Below are 19,935 nucleotides of genomic sequence, written 5' to 3' on the forward strand. Positions count from 1 at the left end.
TTGTATGTAAAATAAAAAACCTGGGGGCTGTTAACTGGTGTTGACAGCCAGCTGTTATTGTCATTTATGAAGTACCCTTTCCCCCAAACCTTGTAACAACTAAACCACTATACCCCTTTGGACAACAGCTCCTCCCCTACTATTCATTTCCTGTGATTTTTATGGGGCTGCCAGCCACAAGGATAGGTATGTGACTGATGCCTACTCTAGAATTTATGTATATTGAGGAGACAATGGGAGACACTTTTACTTTTTACTTAAAAGTTTTTATAAAGCTACATAATTCTAAAAGCCAAATATTCCTGACAGTTTATAATGAAAAATGGCAGTGCCCTACCCCATTTCTCCCCACCTGATTCTGACTCTAGAGGCAACCAGTTTTAATTATTTAGCTATTTAATTTAGTGATAACATTCAGCAGTTACTATTTACCAGGTACTGCTCTGAACACATTACAGGTATTTACTCATTTAACCGTCACAATAATCCTATGGGGATGTGCAAACCTGCTGCCAACATTCTGGCAAGTGAGTGCAAGGGAGCTGAGGCCTTACTGCTGAGTCTGCAGGCATCGACTTAATCCTCCCGTGCTGCAGTGTGCTACTATCACTCAAGTTCAGAGTATTTGGGTTCAACCTCTCTCAAGAATAAACCTCCAGTCTTCTGCTGCGGAGGGGAGGTAGTTGTACAAAGTTAAGGAAGGAGTCAAAGGGTTTACTGACTCTTGTGGAGCCTTTCAAGCTGGTTTTTTTTTTTTTTTTTTTAAAGAAGATGTTGGGGGTAGGAGTTTATTAATTTATTTTATTTATTTTTGCTGTGTTGGGTCTTTGTTTCTGTGCGAGGGCTTTCTCTAGTTGTGGCAAGCAGGGGCCACTCTTCATCGCAGTGCATGGGCCTCTCACTATCGTGGCCTCTCGTTGCGGAACACAGGCTCCAAACGTGCAGGCTCAGTAGTTGTGGCTCACGGGCCCAGTTGCTCCACGGCATGTGGGATCTTCCCAGACCAGGGCTCGAACCCGTGTCCCCTGCATTGGCAGGCAGATTCTCAACCACTGCGCCGCCAGGGAAGCCCTCAAGCTGGTTTAAGCTCTAAATTCAGCTCCATCTTTAGAGCTTATCTGGTGCCCCCAGTCCTTCTAGGGTTCTGCAAGGAGAAGTGACCTGCTTCTTTTTCTTCATTTCAAAAAAATTTTAACACCTCTATTGAGGCATAGTGCTTTGCTTCCTGACTTCTTCCATGCAGGCATTTAGCTTTCCATTTTCTGATGCTGCTGAATCAGCTACTATTTTCCAGTTTCCAAATATTGTTATTCTCTTCTCTAATGTGTCTCCACTCCTGCTCTGTTGGTCCTTGTGGTTTCCAGAGGGAACAGATAAACACTTTTGTTCAACATACCATCTTTAATCAGAAGTCCCTACTTTTTAATTCCTGGTATTTTTTTTTTTATTTTTTATTTTATTTTTTTGCGGTACGCGGGCCTCCCACTGCCCCGGCCCCTCCCAGACCGGGGTACGAACCCGCGCCGCCTGCATCGGCAGGCGGACTCCCAACCACTGCGCCACCAGGGAAGCCCTCAGAAGTCCCTACTTTTTAAAAATTTGTACTTCTGTGTTGCTTAAATGTTTTTACAATGAGCACGTGTTTCTTATGTTAAAAAATTTTATCATATGAAAAAGACCACAGCACGTAGAACCCCTTCTATTCTGCCAATTACCGTGATCCAGTTACAGAAGGGTGCAGACTGTGGCAGTTTCCTGAAAGACCAGGAAGAAGGGAATCCTGCTCATTCCACTCCATATACACTGGCGCCCTTGCTGATCCCTCCACACTCCAGGCATGCTCCCTCTCATCTGGAACACTCTTCCCCTAAGTATCTCAATAGCTCACTCCTTCCCTGCTTCAGATCTTTGCTCAAAAGTCACTTTCTCGGTGAGGTTCTCCATGACCACCCTATTTACCTTATCACACTCCCTTTATCATCCCCTTTCCTTGCTGGATTTTTCTCTCTGGTACTTATCACCGTCTAACGCCCTGTGTGTTTTTGCCTACTTGTTTACCGTCTCTCTCTCCCTCTATGTAAATGTAAGCTCCACGAGAGCACAGATATGTGTCTGTTTTGTTCACTGCCGTGTCTCTGATACCCAGAAGAGTATGTAGCACATAGTAGGCTCTCATTACATATTTGCGGAATGAAAGAACTCGGGAATTGGAACAGGGCTCTGTATCAGTACAGACCGTTGCACACCTCATTCCTCTCTGCATCATCTCACATACTAACATGCCATCTGCCAACACACCTTATTGAATTTTTAATCTTTCACCCATGAATACTTCTATATGCATGTCTAACAAAGAAGATTTGTTTTTTATATAACTACCATACCATGACTACACTCAATAAAAATTCCTTATATCTTCTAATACCTGGTCCATGACTGTCGCAAAAATATCTTCATACAATTGGCTTGTTTGAATCAAGATCCACACACTGCATTTCGTTGATATGACTCAAGTCCCCAACAGTCCCGCTCCTCTTTAATGCCATTTATTTGATGAAGAAGCTGGGTCATTTGTCCTATGGAATTTCCCACATTATGGATTTGGCTAATTGTTTCCTCATGGCACTTAATTTGCTCCTCTACCCTGAGTTTCCTTGATCAGATTTAGGTTCACATTTTTGGGGGTTTGTTTTGTATTGTTTGGAGGTTTTGAGGGGAAGAACCCTTCCCAGGTGGTATGGCATACTTCCTATGGCATTACATGAGGAGGCACATAATAATGTCTGCTTCTCATGGTGATGTTAAGATTAACTGGTCCAAAATTTAAAAAAATTAAAAAATAAATAAAAAAAGATTAATTGGTCCAGGCTGAAATATTCAGGTTGACATTACTGATATTGGCATTAACCCTGAAATCCACCAAAAGTAAAATGTATAGACAGATGGAAACATAGATAAATATGTGATAAAGCATGTATAATAAAATGTTAATTGTAGAAACTAGGTAGTGGGTATACAGGTACTCACTATAAAATTCTTTCAAATATGAAAGTTTTTGTAATAAAATGCTGGGAGAAGAAAGGAACAGTTGGTTTGGGTGCCAAATGGCCTAATACATTCATTATAAGGTACCCCTAATGGTTTTAGCAACATTGATGATTGTTACCTAGATCCATTTTGTTATCAGGGGATTACAAAATATAATTTTCTAGTTCTCTTTTTGAGTTTTTCAGCTCTGGTTCTTATACAAAGAAAAAATTTTCTGCGTTGACTAGTTACACGGGAAGGATAAATGCTTTACTCATTCCCTTCATTTATCAATTTACAAAATAGTGAACTGATGCCTCAGCAACCTCTAACATGTCCTACAAGAGATTTTGGGGGGGGGGGCCTTGACGTGTTTTAATCCACTGCAGGTATTATTCTTTGTAATGCTCAAATTGTCCTACCTGTGGTCAACAGGAGCTCCTCCAAGTTGGCTCCTGAATGCCACTGACATGAGCCCGTTAACCTCGGATTGCTTCAAGATGCCCTGAGGCTTACAGTACAATTCCTGCCCTAGACCCGAATGAACCTTTAATCCAATAAGTTTTGCATTCTTTTGGTAGGAGATGGTATTTAGAAATTATAATCTGGTACTGGGGACAGTTATTGCTACTGGATTGTCATTGCTTCTTGGCATTGACAGTGGACTGAGCTAGAAAATACCTGCTTTTTAAAAAGAGAAAAATAAATTATGAGTTCATATAAACACTTCCAGTTAGAACTTAATATTATAGGGGTTTTACTCAAGTTCTTTAATTTTATGTTTATAACTCTTTCTTATGCTGAAAATCTTGTTTCCTAATTATGTTAACAAAACTATTTATAACTTATTTATTACTTATAACATGTCCATACACGTGTGTATTTCAAAATAATATACCAAAATTATCACTAGCAGTAAGACTACCAAATGCAGTTCAATTTTTTGTGTGTGTTTCTTTTTGTCCTGATATGTTTTAACCTCAGCTGTCGATAATTTAATGGGACAAATCACTTTTGTATCAGCCTAACACCACTGTTCCTTAATTAGGAGTAAAAGAAGATAAGTGGGAAGGCTTAAGTCATTATCAGTTTTTAGACCATCTTCCTTTCCAACTAGCATCCTGAGACAAAAACATAAAGTCTGGATGAAAAAGTCTTTAGGGAACTGATATAATAAACACAGGAGAAACAAATCACCCTACTAAATAATACGGGGTCAGTGAACTGAAGGAATAAGAGGCCAGGAAAGAAATAATGAGCATAATTCTCATTAAACAGGCACGATAAGTCAGAGCTGACAGGCAGCTGCAAATTTTCTCAGCAGGAGCTGTAGTGAAATGCTGCTTAGCAACACCGGAAGGCAGATGACAATGACGATGATACAAAGAGCTGGAGAGTCAGATCTAAGCGTGACAATCATAGCATCTTACAATTGACTATTCACCAACCGAGCAACAACTAACTGTGGTAAAGTGGTAAAATATGATGACTACACTGCCTATGCTTTAATACTTTTATTTCCTATTTTTTAAAAAAGCTGGTAAAAATAATGTCTGAGTCATTAAATTCAGGCACTGATTCACATAATTACTCTACTCTGAAAGCATTAAAAAAAAAAAAAATCTGGGGGCCAGCGTGAGCGCCCTGCAGCGCCTGGTGGAGCAGCTCAAGCTGGAGGCCTGCGTGGAGAGGATCAAGGCCTCTCAGGCGGCTGCAGAGCTTCAACAGTAGTGCATGCAGAATGCCTGCAAGGAAGTCCTGCTGGTAGGTGTTCCAGCCAGAAGCAACCTCTTTCGGGAGCCCAGATCCTGTGCTTTACTCTGAAGACTGTAGGGAAGAAGTCCGCTGAGAAATGCTTTCAAGCACCAAGTGATGAATGACCGCCTCCAAATCTCAAGAACACACTTCTCCAGCCAAATGACTTTTAGATATTTCACAGGACCTTTCCTGTGGCCTGGTCCTTTAGCCAAAATTCTACAGAAATTTATGAGTTTCTACTCAAGGAAACTGGGTGAAGGAGTAGATTTTAAATAATAATGGCCTGGTTCTTTGCTGAAGTGCTTTATACTTATACAAAAACCTTACCACCAAATATACCAAAATACACCTCTTTCATTAAGTGAATTACTAGTGTTTCTATACCTGGAATGTTACATATGCTTTATTTACTAGATGTTTACATTTTGGGAAGGAAAACAGTATTGTTTGTTAAAAAAAAAATTAAATATTTGTAATTTGTTGTTCCCAACTAAGATTTTTATACCATAACAAAATTTGATCTTTTCTCATGAATTTATAATTTCTAAATGAAGCCAAGCAAGTATAAAATTGGGGGAAGAATGGGCTGTATTAATGAAATGATATCTTGATTTTTTTAAATAAGAAGATTGTTTTATTTTTAACACTAAACATGGGAGCTGTTTCTTAGCAAACTTGTTTGAAAGGACTAATGTTGTATTGTGTATTAGATTGCCCCATCCTGTATATGAAGCAGATTTGATCTTTGTCATCTTAAGTTCCTCTACTTTATAATGGTGGTTTTACTTTAAAAAAATACTAAATTATATCATGTCTTTAAAACAATGTTTAAATGTGATCTACAGGGCTTCCCTGGTGGCGCAGTGGTTGAGAGCCCACCTGCCAATGCAGGGGACACAGGTTCGTGCCCCGGTCCGGGAAGATCCCACATGCCGCGGAGCGGCGGCCCGTGAGCCATGGCCACTGAGCCTGGGCGTCCGGAGCCTGTGCTCCGCAACGGGAGAGGCCACAACAGTGAGAGGCCCGCATACTGCAAAAAAAATAAAAGAATAAAATAAAATAAATGTGATCTACAGAATATTACAAATGATTTTTTTAAAAAGTGATGTGAAAATATTAAAACCTAAATGAATACTCAATGTCATAAGTGTTTTACTTTAATTTGGGACACTTAAAAGAATACTTTATTTGTGCTTGTTATAACCTTTGAAGAGCTTGGAAATAAAATTTCTGCTAATGACAGCAAAAAAAAAAAAAATCTGAAAACTTCACAGGCAAAACAAAACAAAACAAACACTCAAAAACGACTTCACAGGCTGTTGTGGAGATAAGCTGTGAGTTAGAGGACCTATACAATTCAAGGTGATCTTATCATTAGTGTTTTTTTTCAAATTTGAGTTTTAATCACTCTCAACTTTTAATGCACATTAGAATCATCCATGGAGCTTAAAAAAATACATATGCCCAGGCTCTAATGCAGCCATGCTGAATCAGAATCTCTAAAAGTGGGCTAGGCATCAGTATTAGGAAAAAGATCCCAGACAATTTTATTTGCACCAAAAGTTGAAAACCACTGTGATATATAAATATTTTAAATAATTCTCAGTTTCATGTGCATAAGAATCACCTCAGGGGCTTCCCTGGTGGCGCAGTGGTTGAGAGTCCGCCTGCCGATGCAGGGGACATGAGTTCGTGCCCCAGTCCAGGAAGATCCCACATGCCGCGGAGCGGCTGGGCCCGTGAGCCATGGCCGCTGAGCCTGCGCGTCCAGAGCCTGTGCTCCTCAACGGGAGAGGCCACAACAGTGAGAGGCCCGCGTGCCGAAAAAAAAAAAAAAAAAAAAAAAAAAGAATCACCTCAGGAGCTTGTTAAACATGCTGATTCCCAGGACCTATGAAAGTACTGATTCTCTTAGCCTGGTGTGGGCTCAGTAATTTACGTTTAACCTGAATTCCAGGTAACACTGATGCAGGTGTCATCAAACCACACTCTGAGTAAACATTTCTTTGAACATTTTGGGGAAAGAATGAAAGAAACTGAAATAGACAAACACCACCAGGCTGGGAACCGGCATGTGGCCGTCACTGACCTGAGTGATGTTTGTGAATATCTGCTCAGACATTCTCTCACACAGAACAGCCGTAAGCTGGAGGACCAGCAGCTTCCGCTCCTGACCTTCCACAAGAAGAGTCTGGTGCTGCTCTAATTCCAAGAGGCTTTTGCTGGAGAAGGGCTTTGTTTTTAACTCTGCTTCATTTTCCTCAGCCATGTGAGTCAACTCCTATCAGTGTGGGAGAAAAGAAAAACAGAAGAAAAATCCTGTACAACTAAGGATTTCAAAAACAGCTAGAAAACTCTGTTTGAAATGTGTATATAGAGAACCAGTCTGTTTTCATTACAGCATTATGTACAATAGCCAAAAACTGGAAACAACTTAAAAGTACAGCAATAAGCATAAATTGTGATGTATTTATTATATTGCAGAAGGTGAGATAAATGAACTAGATCTATATGGATATCAATACAGAGGGATCTCAAAAACACGGTCAAATGGAAGATGTAAGTTGCAGAATAATACATATATCATGATACCAGGTATACGAAAATTTTAAACTTCATAATAAAAAACATACATACACACAAAGAACTAATTTGACAGACTACTTACTTTATCACTATTTTTATGATCTCTACCACTAGCTTCCCTTGAAGTGAGGTCACATAACATTTCCAAACCTTTTTTAGAGACTATTACATGCTTTCAGTACCACACCTCTTTTTCCCTAAGATATTTAGAACTTCTACTAATAGATAATTCATTACTGTGGGTTTTGTAAGCTTTTCCCTAGCTTTCACACTGTAAATTTCCTTGGGAAAGGAAAACCTTAGGTTCCTTAAGAATTAATGCTTTACCTTAGTAACTGACAGTTTAGAGCAGTGGTCCTCAACTGTTTCTGGGCAATTTTGCTCCCCAGGGGGCACATAGCAATATCTAGGGACATTTTTGGTTGTCAAAATTGGGAGCTGACACAGACATCTAGTGAGTAGAGGTCAGGGATGCTGCTAAACTTCCTACAATGGACAGGAAGCCCCCACCCCAAGAAAAAATTATCCAGGCCAACACGTCAATAGTACAAAGGCAGAAAAACCTTGGTTTAGAGCAAAGCCGTTTGACTTTTTGTTTTTTAAACAAATTTTAAAGAAATTATCCAATTAAGAGGGTATTTTCTTGGAATGTTATTTACAGTGAATGGCTGGGCAGGGGGGATGAATGTGAACATGGGAGGTGAGAAACATCGAAAAAGTATCACCCACTTCAATTCTAGGAACGTTAGCCGTGATTCCCTCCTTGCATTCTCCCACACCCACACCAACCTTAAACTCCACAGACATTCTCTTAGAGTTGACACTTTATTTAGGGAAAATGCTAAAGAAGGCAGAGATGGACAGGGAATCAGAGATACCGGCTTATGGTCGCTAGCAGTACAAACAAGGAGTAACAGTATGGGGCATAGGTTACTGTCGGAGATTAGGGCAAAAGGAAGCACAACCACCAGGCTAAGAAACAAACCCGGAAAAGGTTTCAAGTGGCTACAAAATGAAATGAGAGAGGCAGAACTGCTACATCTCCTTTGCAAATACCTGACAAAACAATAGTCAGAAAGGATAAGGGATTACTCTATAGCTGTAAAACCTACTATTAACTTCAAAAGAGTTCTTACTGTCAACAAAGAGCAAAGATTAACCCTTTAATAGATCAACAGCTCTGCTTTGGTCATCTCTAAAATTTCAGTGCAGATTATCTTGGAAAGTAGTTCAATCATATGTGTACTGCTGAAGGTAAATTTCTTTTTGACCAAAAGGCTACTAAAAAATAAATTACCCTTATGTCCTCTATTTCTCCTAAATTAAGACCTAATTTTAGGACCTAAAATTATGACTGCCTTGAAAATTCAAAGGGGCTCCTGGTACTACCCTAGAATAAAGCTCATCATGAACTATACTTAGTTCTTACCTTCAAGCAGAAGATGAAGAAGTCACCTGCCAAACCACATTCCTGGCAGTGGGACAGCAAGTCCCCAAGGTGCTCTACCTGGCACTGCTCTGAGGACACCTTCTGGTATAGGGCTTCATCTTCATCTTCATCACTGCAATGCAGGGTAAGATTTATCACCCAGAGAAACTATTTTTTTGGAAACCCCATTAGTAATCTTCTAAAGTAACATGTTATTTCCATACAGTAAATCATTATAAAGAGCTAAAAAATTTGTTTAAATTATTTTCCTGTTTCTCCATGCTGAAAAGGTATTTATTCTCAGAAGCTAGGCTATCATGTCCTACATAGTCATTTGCTCAAATGGGGAAGATTCATTTTAAGATGGATGTTGAAGAATTACTATTATTTCAATAAGTTGCAAAAGCAAGGAGGAATTAAAGTATAGCTTTATGCAGATATTCTAGTTCCTGAAGAAAAGAAGAGAAAGAGAAGGCTGAAAAGCAAGGGCAGATCACAGAGAGCCTTGGATGCCATTCAAAGGAACTTGGACCTTTTTTCAACGAGCCACTAAGGGTTATGGGCAGTGGAAAAAGACATGATCTTCATAGGAAGAGATTCAGTCAATCTCAGTGAACCAATTGTTGAGTTATGAAAATGCATAAAGGCGCAGAAAACTGAGGAGGCCAAATTTCCAAGTAATAAAATGTGACTAAGTTATCAAAAACAGTGCCATGATTTCTGCAAAAAGTTTCAAGAAAATTCTCATGAGGTACTAAGGCTTCTAGCTTTCATTCATCGGATAAGTGTAAAAGCCAATATATAGCATTCTTATACTGTATCATGTAAATAAATACAAAGGTACAGAAGATACACTAGAAAACAAAACACTAAAATGTAAACAGTGATTAGGATAGTGGTTGATTTTTGTTTTCCTCTTTATGCTTTTTGGTATTATACAAAGAACATGTATTACTTTTATGATGAAAGAATAAAATTTCTGGGACTTCCCTGGCGGCGCAGTAATTAAGAATCTGCCTGCCAATGCCGGGGACACAGGTTCAATCCCTGGTCCGGGAAGATCCCACATACCGTGGAGCAACTAAGCCCGTGTGCCACAACTACTGAAGTCTGCACGCCTAGAGCCCGTGCTCCGCAACAAGAGAAGCCATCACAATAAGAAGCCCGTGCACTGCAACAAAGAGTAGCCCCGCTTGCCGCAACTAGAGAAAGCCTGTGCGCAGCAACGAAGACCCAACACAACCAAAAATAAATAAAATAAAGTGGTTAATTAAAAAAAAAAGAATAAAATTTCTTTCAGATTAAATTGAGAAAAAAATGACAGATGCTGCTTCATTTCATTGAAAATACAATTATTACAGTTAATTTGGCAAACCGTCTAACTGGGCAGTATGTCCCAATCTGCCAGTTCACTTCATAGCATAGCCTTTATACTCCTTTAGTAGAATGAATAACCTAGAAATTACGCTTAGAATTACTTCCTATATTATCCTAGAATCTTCCAGGGTCCTTCAGATCAATCATGTTATCTCCACCACATTTTATGTTAGAAGAAAAGCTGAAATAGCTTCTAAGCTTCTGTGCACCACCCAACTGTCAAAATTAAGTACTGTATTCAAGTATTCTTTAAAAAAAAGGACATGACAACAACTACCTTAAGAAGCATTATTTTATTCATTCTTAAAATTTCAATGAAAGAGTCAATTCCAAATAGTTATATTTAGTTCCAGAAAGGTAAAAATTCTGGATCCAAAGATCATGAAATCTAAGCTGCTCTTTTAGAGTTTCTTTAATCAAACTTCTTATTGATTACTGGTGCTGCTGGGCAGAATGGTAAAGTGAAAGGTAAGTGGTGATAAAGACCAGGTGGTGATATGGACCCTGCCCTTGGGGGACTAGCACCATGAGCAGGGTCTTTAGAACAAATCATAAAATCACACACACACACACACACACACACACACATTTCTTTGGTATGGTGTCAACGTTTTGGAGATATGGAGCGTCTTCAATACCTAATGAAAGCTATGGACCCTATTTTCAGCAAAGAATCCATGTTTGCATATAAAAAAATTTCTTGTGTATAATTTCAAGGGGATTATAGATTCCGAGAAGTCCATGTACAGACCCCAGGTTAAGGATCCATTGCTTCTGGCAGTGTATGGAGATCCATTCAATCACTGCCTATTCATTTTTTTTCCTACCAAGAAGAGAAACTGTAGTTTCAATAAGAACTGTTGATTTTGACATATTTGCACCAAAGACTTGTTAAGACAGCAGTAAGTTTTAACTGCTAAGTCACATACTATAAAATTCTCTATCTAGTCCCTAAATTGGTCCTAGGATAAACTGTTCCGAGGGGTTTTTAAATAAACATGCCAAAAAATAGTAAGCTCCTTCAGTTCGGGGGCATAGTTATAACCACAAAACCTACTAATGCTCAACAACTCTCAGTAAATTAGTAGCTTAAGTTTGTACTGATAATTCTGTTTGCAATCAATGTGTTTTTTCTATTTTCCTCAAGACTCTCATATTGAATAAGTGTTTTAAAACTTAACCAAATTAACCATGAACTTAAATAGTTAAATTTAAACACTTTAACAAATAGCAGTACTTTGAATGTGATGTGACCTCTGAGTAGCTGCCACCAGTTAAATATTACATGGACTCTGATCAACAAGAACTTATGGGGCTTCCCTGGTGGCGCAGTGGTTGAGAGTCCGCCTGCCGATGCAGGGGACACGGGTTCGTGCCCCGGTCCAGGAAGATCCCACATGCCGCGGAGCGGCTGGGCCCGTGAGCCGTGGCCGCTGAGCCTGCGCATCCGGAGCCTGTGCTCCGCAACGGGAGAGGCCACGGCAGTGAGAGGCCCGCGTGCCGCAAAACAAGAACAACAACAACAACAAAAAAACCAAGAACATGTTCATAGGTAATAACATCTACACATCACCTCGAAAATGGAAATAAGTTAAAATACACTTGTGAGATGCAGGAGAAATAAATTATCCATTCCACTAACACTTGTTAGCCGCCTTCTAAACAACCCCTAGGAGAAACAAACCCCCATCATAAAATTACCATAAAAGAGAGCTTTGGGACAATTTCCCTTAGGATTAAGTCTGACTCTGAACACACATATATCACTCTGAGTGTCAGAGGGAGAACTGGATTGTTATGGTGTTGAGGGTGAATATGTGTCTGCCTTTTACTCTGATTCACTGGCAAAGACTTTGTGAAGTAAGTGGGCTTGTTGTGATGCAGAGCTGTGAGGCTCCAGTAAATTGCACCTATTAGCTATAGCATCTAGGAAAAACCTGGAGAATCATTTAAGGCTCACATTTCACTTAGAGATATCAATAAATGGCAGCACCTCAGCTGCTTGAGTTTCTGGTTTCCTTTCTATCAGCGCCCCTTAGTGGACGAGTCACAGAATGGCCTTTCGAGTACAATTAAATCTGAAGAGACAGCAAAGGATGGGTGGACTCACCAAACGGCCTCTTTGATGGTAATCGTAATGCCACCTTGAGTGGCAGCTCTAAAGTGGCACAGAGAATGGAGAGAGGGCACAGTTTTGTCCAACCCTGCAAATCCTTTCAGGCTAGTAATTGCCTTTTTCCTCTCCAGTTTCCCCAGCATCCATAATAAGATCTCTTGGCAAAGTGACCTGGCAGAAAAAAGCAGTTATAAATGAGCTTGTCATCTTACTCTACACATTTAACAAGATAACATAAAAAAGAAAGAATGAAAGTCAGGTTCCATGCATTCTAAAGGCTGGCACAATCATCTAGTACTACTGAAGTGTGGGAGTGGAAACTATGCTTCTTGTGAATTTCAGAATGCAAATATCCTGAAATTCAGTGAGTGACTAACTAATCTCTGGTTGTAGAAGCAGCCCTGATATGACACCTGAGCCCCACATGATTTTTTTTATTCCAAATGAACTCACTGCCTTTGAATCAGGCACTGTGAAAGAAAAGTTTACAGTGATCAAACCATCTAAGATCAGTGGGACCAATAACTGGAGACCAAGAAACAGCACACCAACAAATTCTTGCTGATTCCTTATCCCCTCTTATCCGTGCCAATCAACTAGGACAGGAATGGAATAAACGTTTGCTTCTTCCTTCTCAGTCTCTGATGAGGACATGATAGTGCTGTGAGGACTCGGGCTTCAAAACTAAAACAAGAGTTATTACAGGAATGGTGTTTTGAAGACAAATTCACATATTTATAGCCTCCATCTTCCACTGCACTTTCTCTTGTCACTTCCCTTATGTCTGTGGGCTTCAGTGATCCACTGACCAAAAGCTAGAGAGTTAAAGGCAATATGTAAGCTTCGAATAATATGCAAGACAGAGTACTTTGCTTTATCACTTAATGATGATAGTGTCTATTTCTTGAGCTTATTATTTGCCAGGGACAGTGCTAAACACTTCAATGCACAGTCAGTCTTCATAATAACACTATGAAGAAGATACTATTACTGAATATGAGATTACACGTGGGGGATTTCCAAATACCAAAAATCAGAATTCTGTAGGATTTTTTTTTAAATTTTTATTGGAGTATATCTGATTTACAATGTTGTGTTAGTTTCAGGTGTACAGCAAACTGAATCAGTTATACATATACATATATCCACTCTTTTTTAGATTTTTTTCCCCATATAGGCCATTAGAGAGTATTGAGTAGAGTTCCTTGTGCTATACAATAGGTCCTTATTATCTATTTTATATATAGTAGTGTGTGTATGTCAATCTCAAACTTCCAGTTAAAGTCTTAGAAGGAGGAAGAAACAACATAAATCACTGTGAAAACAGAGCTGATACAAAATGAGTCCTACTTAAATTCCAATACAAAAGATTATTTTCTGGATGACTAAGGAATCCCTTCATTCTCGACAACACTGTACAGCATTAACACCAAATCCAAGCCTAAATTACAGAATGCCACATTCAGATCCAGATTTCCCCAACTTGATTTCTAACTACTTACAAGGTATTCATGATCCAACCTCTATTTCCTCCTCCCTAGACATGTAATTCCAATATTTCTCACTGATCAAACAGTGGCATGTTCATACATGTAAATGGAGATTTCATTTCTGATGTCTAAGACAGAGGCTGAGGAAAGTCATTCTAAAAACTAGATCCAATCCCGTGCAATCTGCAAAGCTCTCTTTCTTTTCTAGAGGACTGTCAAATGTTCTCCTGACTTTGAAAGAAAAAAAAAATTATAAAGTGGCATAAGTCATATTCAAAATAAGAACAACATACAAGAAAGACTTCAGTATTTACAAACAATAAGGTTCTCTAGATTGTTTACCTTATGTGAGACACACTGTGCTTGGTAAAACAGTAGAGAGAAAAGAGCACTCCCAGGACAGGAAGCAGGGAATCCACCAAAACTGTTAAAGGTTCATTCCCGACCACGTACACCTAGGGAAAAGGAAATGGTGGTACACTGAGTGCAAGGACGGAGGAATGAGAATCAAACACCATGCACAAATTAGCAGGGCTTGGAGGCTTATCTTAAGCAACACTCTAGCCCTGAGGTAAACAACTGTAGCTCTAAGCCTAAGGAAACCATCTGAGATTAGCAGACAGGCTGAATCAAAGGGAGACTAAAAAGGGAGCATTGCTCTTTCATGCGTGCAGCCTTAAGAACTGCTGGGTGAACCAGGTAGGTGAACCCATTTTCTGACCCCTTCCTTTCCTACTTCTGACTACCTCAAGAGTCTCTTCATCTATTATTCATCAGTACAATAATTATCTTACTGCTAAAGGCCCTCCTATTAGAAACTAACAAGCAATGACCACCAAATAGAAAAGCTTTAGATTTGAAAGAAAACAAAGCAAAACACAGCTTGCTCTAGATTTGTCATTCTTAAGATGTAACTGTCACATGGGCATGTCCTATTCTCTCCAGTTCAATAAATGTGCACCTAGATCTGCACTGGTTTTATAGGGTTAAGTGTGTGAGGATTCTGATGTTTATTAACAATAACTATGTTAACTTCTATTTGTACCTTTTAAAAAGGATTCAACAAACTCTTCTGATTCTACTGGAATCAAAGTACTGTTTTAAGCACTGTAGTGAATATAAAAGTGAACAAGAATTGTTCTCTCTCATTGCTTGTGATCAAAAGGGAAAAATAAAACAAATAAACCAATAATAATATTAATGTTAATATTATTATTCAAGGTGGATAATTTAAAGTATCTTATGAAGTGCCAAAATGCTATTCAAAACTCCAATCAAACACAATAGGATTTTATTTCATTTTATTTATTTTTTTAAATTCTACAAGCTTACTGTTATTTATTTATTATTTATTTATTTATTTATGGCTGCATTGGGTCTTCGTTGCTGCGCGTGGGCTTTCTCTACTTGCAGCGAGCGGGGTCTACTCTTCATTGCAGTGCGTGGGCTTCTCATTGCGGTGGCTTCTCTTGTTGCGGAGCATGGGCTCTAGGCGTGCAGGCTTCAGTAGTTGCAGCATCCGGGCTCAGTAGCTGTGGCTCGTGGGCTCTAGAACACAGGCTAAGTAGTTGTGGCGCATGAGCTTAGTTGCTCCATGGCATGTGTGATCTTCCTGGACCAGGGATTGAACCCGTGTCCCCTGCATTGGCAGGTGGATTCTTAACCACTGGACCACCAGGGAAGTCCCCACAATAGGATTTTAAAACGTAATTCTGTTCTAATAAATTAACTAAAACTTGATGGTATAGACAATAATAATAATAAAAGAAGAAAGAGGATCGGACAATGATTACACACTTAATATATGTTCCAGAAACTATGCTGGGATTTTTATCTCCCAGGTACTATGTTAGATTTTTTAAAGAGTTTGCACATTGAAATTATAACTATCTCATGAAGTCTGTATTAGCAGACCTATTTTAAAGGATGAGGAAAAGGAAACTTCAAGAGGCCCTAATTTACAGAAAGAGCACTGAGGTAGAAATCAATGATGTTTATGGGAAACTAAAGGTCATGGAGGCACACGCTGGAAAAATCTCTGTGCTTTTCTAGAGAACCCTGTCCCTTTAAATCAAACCTAATTTTTCACACTCCTTAAGCCTCCCAATTCCTCTGTGGAGCCTGAAAACGAAGGAGCCAGCTTCCTGTGCATGATCTAACCTCCATAAGCCCAGCTAAATGAGGTGCATTGTATGGCAGTGTTCAGAAATAATATGTGGGGCTAATTATGATATCACCAATTACAGGAGGTTAAAGAGAGATTCCCCCAGATAACGTAAGGGCCTACTGTTTGCCTCTGGATTGTGTGTTCCAGAGGTAATCCCTAAGGAGCCATCCTTCCTTACCAGCATCTTTAGTACAAACAAACAAACAAACCAACAAATGAAGCTAAATCTTTATTATTTGCTGGGCTAAAGCGCTTCAAACTTTAACATGAATTCAAATCAAGCACATTTCTCAGAGGTATATGCTGTTGTTGATAAACTCCTCCAATTTTTAAATTCTCGCACTTTTCTGTATTTTCTTACAAGGAATAGAAAAAAACTGCACAGCTATTTATACATATACATATACATATGTGATTCATTTTTATGTAAAGGTTCAGCATATGTTTACTGAGTGCCAACTGTGTGCCAGACACGTTTGTGGTTCTGTGGATACAGTGGGAAACAAATTATCTGCTTCAAAGGAGCATACATTCTAGTGAGGGGACAGAAAATAAACAAATATATAATATCAGACAGTGACAAGTGCCAGAAGAAAAACAAGTTTAAAGGGATAGACAGTGATGAGGGGAAGAGCCTGTGGAAAGAGGGAGAAATTAAGAATAACTCTTATCAATTCACCAATAATCCATTAAGTTCACAGATTAAGAATAGAGAAATTTTTTTTTCAAAGTGGAAAGATTTAAAGTCTCCTTTGGCTCAAACTGATCAATGAGTTTTCTCTCTGAGAGCTCAAAGAACTTGAATGGCCTCTGCTTGACACATACAGGATTATCACCTCCCTTCCAACATTAATAGTTAAAATTCCTCCTTGGAGTGAGCCTTAATCTACTTCTCTTTAAACGTCCTTAATGTAAGTGTATCTATTTTCCAAAAATTTTGGACTGGCCATCTATAAACAATCATCAAAATCCAGTTCTATTATCCACCTTATGGACTACTCTGCATCCTAACGACAAGACTGCACTTTATAGATGAAAGACAGGCAGTGGTACTTATTAAGCTGACCCAGCTCAAGTTCTACCTCTTCCATGGGCCTGCTGTATCATTTCACTGTTGAACTGTTCGTTCATTCTCTAATTCAAATATTCGTTAAGCATCTAACCACCATTAATGACTTTTCTCCTATAAATTCCAAAAGCATTTTAGAGCTTGTAACACATAATCAGTTCTTGAATATATAAGTCTCTGACCTCTTTAACTAGCCTGGCAGGCAAAAGTCAAGTTCCCTACTTCAGCACCTGTAAGAGTAGATGATTAAGTTGTGTTACCTGAGTTTTTGGTGAATAAGCAGTTTTAACGCAGTGTATACAATTTAAAGGAACACCACTGGGGGACTCCCCTGTGGCACAGTGGTTAAGAATCCACCTGCCAATGCAGGGGACACGGGTTCGAGCCCTGGTCTGGGAAATTCACACATGCCGCGGAGCAACTAAGCCCGTGCACCACAACTACTGAGCCTGCGCTCTGGAGCCTGTGAGCCACAACTGCTGAGGCCGCATGCCACAGCTACTGAAGCCTGCACGCCTGGGGCCCATGCTCCACAGCAAGAGAAGCCACCACAATGAGAAGACCATGCACCGCAACCAAGAGTAGCCCCCGCTCACCACAACTAGAGAAAGCCCGCACACAGCAACAAAGACCCAACGTAGCCAAAAATAAATTAATTAAAAAAATAATAAAGGAACCCCACTGTTACTGCTTTTATAAAGCAAACAATAACTACCACTTATTGCATGTCCACTTAAGAATGAACCAGGTATTCAGCTAAACATTTAATATACAATCAATTCTCGCAAGAGTCCTGCAAGTTAAGCATTTTATTCTCATTCTAAAACTTTGGAAAACTGAAGATCAGAAAAGCTATGTTACTTGAGCAAAGGTAAACTGTCAATAAATGACAGGGCCAGGATGAACCCAGATCTGTCTGACATAAAATCCATGCACAATCCATAGAGAAAGAAAGTGGACTAGCAGTTGCCAGGGTTGAAGAGAGGGAGAAATGAGGACTGAATGCCTAATGGGTATGGAGTTTCCATTTAGAGCGATGAAAAAGTTCTGGAACTAGACAACAGTGATGATGGCTGTGCAACACTGTAAATGCCACTGAATTATACACTTTAACATGGTTAAAATGTTAATTTTATGTTATGTCTATTTTACCACAATGTAAAAAAGAGCAAAGCATGTACCCCATGGCCTCCCAATACTAACCTCCTCCTGTACATAATGATATTTTTATTTCTTCAATCCCTAACTTTATCCCTGCTGTGGCCCCTCAGATTCAGTGGATCCCAGCTTGTCAGACTATTAATGACCCTATTCCTGCGACCTCTGCAAAGTAGGGCTGAAGTTCCCAGTGGCACCATGGACAGCACTCCTGTGCGGCCTCCTCTTCCTCCTACTGAGAGTCTTATATAGCTCCTTTCTACCAAGTCTTCCGGTAGCTCTCCAGGGTCACAGTGTAGCCAGTCCTTTCCAACGACAGTCCCCTCCTTCTAATCTCTTGCCTCACACTAAACTCTCATGCAGATTAACAGTTTGGTCTGCACCTGACATCTAACATTACCCGCTGCTTATACTCCCAAAGTGGAATCTGGTCACTTTTCCCTTAATGTGGATTGCCCCACATCATTGACTTGTATATGGAGTTTAGTGACCCATAAAGGGACATGGGAGGCTGGACTGATTCAGTCAGTGCTGCACTGTGATCTCTTGGTGCCAGCACTGACAATAACCAAATGCCCCAGAAAAAAAGAATCTTCCAATGAAGTCATACCACATACGGAAAAAAACTGTTGGGGCTATTTCCTCCCAGTCTCCTGCACACTAGGCTGGTGACAGTACCGAATGAAGAAGCAGTGAAGGCACAATAGGTAAGTTGTTCCTGCCCCACTGAGGGGAGGGCCTGCCTGCCCCGCCTCTGGGCCCTAACACCCAAGTGTTGTGGAATTTCTTTGGACTGTGCTTATGTGCAGTCTCTTTCTAGTAGGGGGTCTTCCCTGCTCACTAGGAGGCAAAGCGGGGTAGAGATTCAAGTTCTGAAACACAATCTAATACTTGATATATTATTTCTACCTGTTGTAAAGATGTTCCGTATCATTTGGAAGTTTCCTTTTTTTAGCAGTATAACTATCGGGCATGTTTCACATAGGGTTGTTTGTAAATAATTCCACAGTTGAGAGCAGTTGAGAGACTTAACATGAATCAATTGACTTCTCTGAGTCTTAGTTTCCTAATCTGGAAAATAAAGAGGTTGGATTAATCAAGCTTTAAAACTCTTTCCTATCTACTCTAGCATTCCCTGACTTGACTGCAAGTTTGCTCATGGTCTTCTATACTTTTCTGGTACCTCAGCCATTAAGAGGTAAGACTAGTTGAAAAAAATGAAGCATCCCTCCCCGCCCCAAAATTTTTGAAACATTGAATCTTCAACTTGACCAAGATGTAACAAATTTCTAACCCATCCTCAGGAGCTTTCTGTTCCATCAGTTCTGAAGTTAATACTTGAAAGATGAAATCCTGTTTAGCTGAAAGGTTTTCTGGTAACTCAAGTTTACTTGAGGTATCTGTACAACTAGGGATCACCAAACAAAATACCAAGAGATGGGAAAGCTGAAGCAGGAAAGGTATAGACAGACTCTCAAGGTACTTTTTTAATTCTTTGGTGTGAAAAAGCCTCTCTGAGAGTAAGTGAAATGGTGTTTTGAAGAAAAGTAGAATTTCTGTAACTACCTATGGCTTTTCCAATATAAATGTGTAGGATAGGACTGAGGGGCAAAATAAGAGGCCTGTATGGATCTAGGAAAACCAAAACGGCTCAGAAAAGATTAGACAAGGAGACACATGGGTACCAATGACCCCACTGGGAACCTGGGGCTTTCCTCATTCCTTTCTGGGGATTTCCACATTCATTTATGAATGCAT

The 19,935-nt window shown here is 39.6% G+C and overlaps 1 protein-coding gene and 1 pseudogene across 2 annotated transcripts in view; one reads left to right on the plus strand and one right to left on the minus strand.

Moving 5' to 3' along the window:
* Nucleotides 1-19,935, minus strand: part of TANGO6 (transport and golgi organization 6 homolog) — a 170,478-nt gene that overhangs the window by 109,626 nt on the left and 40,917 nt on the right. The window contains exons 8-11 of the mRNA XM_082606990.1: nucleotides 14,126-14,238; nucleotides 12,288-12,464; nucleotides 8,801-8,933; nucleotides 6,875-7,066 (exon numbers count right to left, since the gene is read on the minus strand). Of these exons, the coding sequence (XP_082463116.1) occupies nucleotides 6,875-7,066; nucleotides 8,801-8,933; nucleotides 12,288-12,464; nucleotides 14,126-14,238 (615 nt within the window). The remainder of the gene's footprint in view (nucleotides 1-6,874; nucleotides 7,067-8,800; nucleotides 8,934-12,287; nucleotides 12,465-14,125; nucleotides 14,239-19,935) is intronic.
* On the plus strand, nucleotides 497-5,180 carry LOC309795477 (guanine nucleotide-binding protein G(I)/G(S)/G(O) subunit gamma-10-like; annotated as a pseudogene). The gene is made up of 3 exons: nucleotides 497-527; nucleotides 3,417-3,474; nucleotides 4,632-5,180. The product of its transcript is annotated as a guanine nucleotide-binding protein G(I)/G(S)/G(O) subunit gamma-10-like (transcript).

Source organism: Mesoplodon mirus, assembly GCF_964341445.2.
Source record: "Mesoplodon mirus genome assembly, chromosome: 19".
Classification (NCBI taxonomy): Eukaryota; Metazoa; Chordata; class Mammalia; order Artiodactyla; family Ziphiidae; genus Mesoplodon; species Mesoplodon mirus.